We start from the raw sequence: 7,664 nt of genomic DNA on the forward strand, positions 1-7,664 counted from the left end.
TCAAGTGTGGCCGCGGTAGTGAGGCTGGCCCAGGATCGGACATTGTTTCGTTCTGCTGTGCATGGGGTCTCTATGAGTTGGTTCCGACTCAATGGCACCTGACAACAACAACAACAACAACTAGAAACAAAGAACTATTTATAACAATAAATGGGCCAATCTTTCTGGAAAACATAACAATTATAAACATATATGCACCTAACAACAGAACATACAAATATCGACAGAATTGAGAGGAGAAAAAGAAAATTCAATAAACACTCCACTTTCAATAACAGATAGAACAACTCAGTAGAAGATCAAGAAGGAAATAGAACACTTTAGTAAAACTGTAAACTGGCATAGCTAACATCTATAAAACGTTCCACCCAAGAGCAGCAGAATGCACGTTCTTTTCAAATGCACACGATCATTCTCAAGAATAGACCAGTTGTTGTTGTCAAGAGCCATAGTCATTCCGACTCATAACGACCCTTGTATAGGGTTTCTGAGGAGCAGCTGGTGGGTTTAAACTGCCGACCTCTTAGTTCACAATACAGAGCTGACCTACAGCACCACAACTGGAATCCAAACCACACATGAGGCTATTAAAAAAGTCCCAATTTGGTTTTCAAGCACAATGAAATTAAATTAGAACTCAACAACAAAACAAAATTTAAGAAAGTCACAGATATGCAGAAATTAAACAACATATTTAACCTTAAAGTTTGTCATTCTTTTCTTTATGTGAATTTTTTTTGTATTTATGCTTCCATTTTATTGTTTTTAACAATTAAACTACCACCTCAGTAGTCTTAAGAGCAATATAATGAAACATATGTACATTGAATTTAGACTTATGTCTGTCATAGTTTCAAAGTTTCAAGACTGGTATTCACAGCTTTTTTCTTTAAGGAAAGAAACACTAACAGTAATTTTGTTATCCTTCTACCCACCCACCCTCATACAAATAAAAGCTGGATGAATTCAAGTCTAATAACCATTTAAATTTTTTGTCTGCTACAATACATTCATCTGATATGCCTCCCTGCATAACACATATTTCTTAAACCTAACAGAAATGAATTTTGGTTGGTTTTTTAAAGCCAACTTCTCTTGAAATATGGAATTTTATCATGATACTGATATTTTTGTTCAATATATACTTTGACTAAGGGGTTTTACACCACAATCAACCCTAGTGAATTTCAATACAAACAGGAAAGCGCTTCACAGTTGCAAGTCTCTTGAGTGAATGAGGCTATTTCCTTATTACATGAAACAAAATATGGTATTGGATTTTCAACAGTACTATTTTAATAGCTCCTAAACAGGGACATGAAGGAGATTCAAGTTTATACAAGTCCAAGTACCTACAGTAATACGACAGAAGCATTCACCACCCTTCAACATTTCACACTATCTCATTCCCATGCCTCTAAGAACAAGAATTTCTCACTAGAAATATTGTATTAACACTGGACTCTCAAATTGCTAGGTGTGAAAAATCCCTTTATTTGTTAAGTGTATTAATTATTTTGCTGCTGGTCTAAGGTTGAAAAGACCATTTGTATTATTCTTAACTGAAGCTCTACACTTTAGATGCCTTTTTAAACTGTCTTGTTGTTAGGTGCCATCGAATCAGTACCAACTCATAGTGACACAACAGAACGAAACACTGCCCATTCCTGGGCCAACCTCACAACTGTTGCCATGCTTAAGCCTGTTGATGCTGACACTTTGCCAATCCGTCTCACTGGGGGACTTCCTCATTTTCTCTGACCCTCCACCTTGCAAACATGATATCCTTGTCCAGCGACTGGTTCTTTTGGCAGCCCATGGCACTTTCAATATTCTCCTCCAACACCATAACTCAAAAACATCAATTATTCTATGGTTTTCCTTATTCACTGTCCAGCTTTCACATGCACACGAAGTTACTGAAAATACCATGGCTCGGGTCAGGTGCACCTTAGTCCACTGAACTGTGCTCATGAGGAATCTGTACCTAGACCAAGAGGCAGTTGTTCAAACAGAACATGGGAACACTAAATGGTTTAAAATTAAGAAAGGTATGCAACAGGGTTGTATTCTTTCACCATACTTATTCAACCTGTATGCTGAGCAAATAATCCGAGAAGCTGGGTTATATGAAGAAGTCTTCCAATGAATCTTCCATAAATCTTAGAATACAATACAAAACTCTTCACTATGGTGTAAAATGCCCTGGGGCATGACCTGATGCCTAATCACCTTTCCAACCTCATCTCCTCCGTATCTGTTTCACTCATATACTGTGCGTCACGGGCCTTTGTGCAGTTTCTACAAGTCAACAAATTTTCACTGTCTAAAATGAACTTTGCTTAAATCTTCATATTTGCTTTTTTACAGATGTCATCCAAAACATCTCCTCCCCTAATCTTTCCATAACCCAGTCATTCTTTATCCCAATACTCTCCTTCCCTTTAGCCTATTTTAAACTGTCTTCAGAGCATCTATTACTTTAGAACATTTTATACATACTCATTATTTTTATTTTTCTCCACTAAAATGTAAGCTCTGTTACTTCTGGGCCATTATTCCCCTTGTTCTTGGCTGAGTCACTAATACTTAGAACAGTGCCTAACACTTAGGAAATACTCAATAAATATATGTTGAATAAATGAATTGAAATTATACCAAGCACTTATAAAGAAAAAATATATAGAATTAAAATTATAACTATATATAAGAATTCAATTTTAAAATTATTTTATTATGTGTGTTACACTCTAAGGCATTTGAAATACTTTGCTTACTTGTCATGACAAGTAAAAGACAAATAAACTGTAAGCTCAGACATTGGTTTACATTATTGTTGTTAAGTGCCATTGAGTGAGATCCGACTCATAACAACCCTGTATAGGGTTTCCAAGATTGTAAATCTCTGTGGAAGTTATGTTATCATCACTGTGAGTTGGAATCAACTCGTGAAACACAACAAAATGCAGAAATAAAGGGAGCCACTGTATAATGATAAAAGTGCCAATTCATAGAGACACAAAATAATACAGGTAAAAACTGCAGGATAAGCACTGGACTACTAACCACAAGATCAACAATTCAAATTTACCTGCTGCTCTGTAATAGAATGATGAGGTTGTCTGCTCCAGTCAAGATTGACAGTCTCATAAACCCTATGTAGGGTTGCTATGAGTCAGAATCAACTCAACATCAGTGGCTACGTTAATAATTGTCATTGTTAGGTGTCATTGAGTACGTTATGATGCAAAGCAACCCATACAGGATTTCCAAGGCTATAAATATTTATAGAAGCAGAAACTCTCATCTTTCTTCCACAATGTTATTAACAGGGCTTCAAGACACATGAAGTGATAATTTGACAATATTAAAGGAATAAATAGTCAATGCCAGCCAGAATCTTAGTTTAAGATTTAAAAATTTTTTATTCCAGCAATTGAAAGAATAACTATACAAAAAAAAAAAAAAATCAACGAAGATGTTGACAAAACTATCAACCACCTTGACTTCATTGATATCTACAAAACCACACCACATAGTACAAGGGGGCTTCAAAAAGTTAATGGAAAAAAATAGAATGAAAAGATAATGGATATATATTCCTGCATGTTTTTGTGTATATCCAAAGGGGGGAAAAAAGACGGACTAGAGGCAAATACTGTTAACTGATGGCACATGGAGGAGATTGTAATCATTGCAATGATACAAAATGCAATTGGTTGCATGCAAAACTAATGTTTGCCATGTAAACTATCACTCAATTCACAATAAAAAAATTTTTAAAAAAGATAATGGAATTTCCCCATGAACTTCTTGATGTCCCCCTGTATATTTATTATTCTGAGTGCTCACAGTAATTCACCAAGATAAGCCTTATAGTGGGCAATGAAACAAGTCTCAATACATTTAAAAACACTGATCTCATACAGAAAGAAGGCAGGTGCTGAATTTTTAGCATGTGATTCAATTCTCCATGACAACTCATGATCACTTAATTATACTAAAGTATGCACCCCAAGGGAGGAAGTTTCTCTTGGTGACTTTTAACACCTTATAACATCAATCAGCAAGTACAGACTCGCTTGAAAGGACGTTCACCAAAGAGAACGTTCAAATGACCAACAAATACACGAAGAAATGCTCAACATCATTAGCCATCAGTGAGTTGCAAATCAAAATGACAATGATATACTATCACACTCCCATGAGGATGTTCTTGTTGCTGTTAAGTGTCATTGAGTCAGTTCAGACTGACAGTGACCCCTGTATAGGGTTCCCAAGGTTGCAAAACTTTGTGGGAGCAGAAATTCTCATCTTTCTCCAACAGAGAGGCTGGTGGGCTTAAACTGACAACCTTGAGGTCCGCAGTCCAGCATTAATCCTAGAACAGTTAACATAAAATAATAACAAATGTTGGCAAGGATAGTGGGAAATGGAAACTCTTCTCTTATCCCTTGCTGGTTGGAACACTGAACGGTACAGTTATGGAAAGCATTGTGGTGGTTCCTCGAAAAACTAAAAATATAAGGAAGGCTTCAAAAAGTTTGTTAACTTTTTGAAAATTCAATTATTTTCCAGTTTAATTTTTACATGAACTTTTTGAAACCCACTCATATAATTTCTAACAGTAAGTTGCACAACACCTATAAAAAGTTGAAATGACAAAAGTCGTGTGACAAATATATTTATAAAAATGAAAAAAAAAAAAAAAAAAAAAAAAAAAAAAGAAGACAAGGAGCTGCTATGACTACTTAATTACAACCAAACATCTCATGGAATTTGGTTTCTTGATTTGGAAGCTTAGGGTCATAGTTTCATGGAACATCCCAGTTAACTGCCTTAATAACATATTCTAAAATAAATTGGGAGCTAAAGGACAGGTAGGCTCACTGAAAGAAAATTATATATAACACAAGTCTTATATTTTTTAAGGAAATATATATAATTATGATGATATATTAGGGGGGAAATTTTTTTCCTGCTTAAATACCATTCTGAAAATAAGCAGTCATGGACAGGGAACAAATGTTAATTGTTTTAAGTTGAAGAAATGAAAGGTACTCACCATATCTCTATCTAAAACACCAGTATATAAATAAGCAAAGTCAAAATCTATATAAGTAGCTACAATTAATTCTACCAAGAAGTTGAATTTTTTTTTTTTAATTCTAATCTCAAAAGTACAGAAGTACTGAACATGGACAGGACACTTTCAAAGCACGAAAAAGAAACTTATTCACTAGTTTCCAGCTCAATATAGCCACTGTACATTCTGCTGAAGTACATATTACTCAGATATTAATAACTGTACTGAATCAATAAAATGTTACATTAAAATAAGAAATCAGCACAGAAAATTCTATGGAAGTAAATGAAGTTTCTACCTTTGGCCATTTGGGATTGAGAAGTCGGGCTTTGATGGCATCATCCAGTGCCTTGTCATACTGCTGAATTTTCATGTAGGCTGCAGATCTATTGCTGTATAATATGCAGTTCTGAGGGTCAACAGCCAGGGCTTCATTATACAGAACAATAGCTGTGTGGAAATCTCCATCATGACAAGCCTGGTTACTTTGACGAACTTTCTCAACAAATTCAGCTTTACTCAGCACTGGTCCATCAGAACTTCTTCGGCCAATAGTCTTAGCACCAAAGAAAGGAATCTGCAAACAAAGAAACTTTATCAGAAAACTTCAGACAAAGGGATTTCTTGTCTGAACCTCAAGAAAATTTGGACACCCTTCATAGTCTGCTTTATATTAGAAGTAACTTTTGTGTCTTGAAATATAATAAGCTTTCCAAGAAGCAGAAAGTACACCCAAGAAGTAGCAGTTTAAGGTAAGATGGTGGACTAGGCTGAAAGGCTACATAGATGCTGTACAACAAACATAAAGAAAACCAAATGAAACAGATGTAGAGATAGTTCTGAACGCTGAGTTTCAGATAACGGAATAGAGAAGTGGATTGACTGCTTACTAGAAGAGTGAGCTGAGCAGACGCAGAAAAAAAAGAGACTGATGACCTATGCCAGCCGACTAGATACGGTGCAGCCATCGGGAGCTTTTGAATGCAGCTTCAAAGACAAGAAAACAATTGGTGTTGCAGTGGCTCACAGAGATAAAGATGCATTTTGTTTGTTTTTTTTGTTCCCTACACTCTCCTAGTGACCAAAGGAATGGCCAGTCCCCAACCATGTACACCCCCAGGGAAGCTCCTGCTCACTCAGTGTTCAGAGTCTCACATAGGTGACTAAAGGAGTTGTTTTGTTGTTGTTAAGTGCTGTTGAGTCAATTCTGACCCATAGCGAACCTATACAGGGTTTCCGAGGAGCAGCTAGTGAGCTTGAACCACCAACTATGAAGTTCAAATGGCTTTACAGTCTGGTGCATTAACCCACAGTGCCACACCAGGAGTTGTAAGCACCATCAAAAGAGGGAGGAGCTACCCGCATTAACCCAGATCTGGTGGGCCCTGACCCAAATCTGCAGAGCCAGCCAGCCCTGTTCAGTCCAGGACTAGCTCTAACTAGGAGAAGCAGCTGAACAGATTGGGGGGGGGGGGGGAGGCGGGAAAAAAAAGAGGTGATCTATGCCAGCCGATTACATGTAGCATGGTCATCTTGAAGTTTCGTGGGTGACTTTGAAAGCAAGAGGGCAGTAAGTGTGCAGAGGCATACCACTTACCGGTGAACAGAAAGATATGAAATTTTTTCTTGCATCTCATATTACCCTGGTGACCAGAAGTGTAGTTAGTCCCCATCTGCATACATTCCCAGAGAAGTTCCTGCTTTCCTAGCTGTCGAAGTTGTATCAAAGTATGTAGGGAACTAGCAGCACCAGTCCTGGAACCTGCAATCAGGTGTGGCTTGTTCCAGACCTGCAGAACTAGCTCTAGTCAGCCCTAGACTAGAAGGACCTCTCACCCTTAGGTACACTCTGGGATAGAAATATCATTATCTGTCCCATCCTCCCCCCTCCCCATCTATTTTAGGATCTGAACAAACTACTTCTGGACTGGATGCCCAGAAGACACACACTTAGCCCTACAAGAAGTCCATCCAGGGTTGTATTGAAATTCACTAGGGTTGATTGTGGTGTAAAACCCCTTAGTCAACGTATATATTGAACAAAAATATCAGTATCATGATAAAATTCCACATTTCAAGAGAAGTTGGCTTTTAAAAACCAACCAAAATTCATTTCCGTTAGGTTTAAGAAATATGTGTTATGCAGGGAGGCATATCAGATGAATGTATTGTAGCAGACAAAAAATTCAAATGGTTATTAGACTTGAATTCATCCAGCTTTTATTTGTATGAGGGTGGGTGGGTAGAAGAATAACAAAATTACTGTTAGTGTTTCTTTCCTTAATGAAAAAAGCTGTGAATACCAGTCTTGAAACTTTGAAACTATGACAGACATAAGTCTAAATTCAATGTACGTATGTTTCATGATATTGCTCTTAAGACTACTTTAAAGTGTTAAAGAGCAGAGATGTCAGCTTGAGGACTAAGGTGTGCCTGACCCAAGCCATGGTATTTTCAATAACCTCATATGGATGCAAAGTTGGACAGTGAATAAGGAAGATAGTAGAAGAATTGATGCCTTTGAGTTGTGGTGTTGGAGTAGAATACTGAAAGTGCCATGGACTGCCAAAAGAACCAA

At 37.1% G+C, this 7,664-nt stretch overlaps 1 protein-coding gene across 1 annotated transcript in view; it reads right to left on the minus strand.

The window, feature by feature from the left end:
• TTC28 (tetratricopeptide repeat domain 28) overlaps positions 1-6,618 on the minus strand; it is an 812,316-nt gene extending 805,698 nt beyond the window's left edge. Inside the window, exons 1-2 of the mRNA XM_006869297.1 lie at positions 6,604-6,618; positions 5,385-5,663 (exon numbers count right to left, since the gene is read on the minus strand). Of these exons, the coding sequence (XP_006869359.1) occupies positions 5,385-5,663; positions 6,604-6,618 (294 nt within the window). The remainder of the gene's footprint in view (positions 1-5,384; positions 5,664-6,603) is intronic.
• Positions 6,619-7,664: the final 1,046 nt, after the last annotated feature.

The sequence above is a fragment of the Chrysochloris asiatica genome, unplaced genomic scaffold (genome assembly GCF_000296735.1).
Source record: "Chrysochloris asiatica unplaced genomic scaffold, ChrAsi1.0 scaffold00128, whole genome shotgun sequence".
In the NCBI taxonomy this organism is placed as follows: domain Eukaryota; kingdom Metazoa; phylum Chordata; class Mammalia; order Afrosoricida; family Chrysochloridae; genus Chrysochloris; species Chrysochloris asiatica.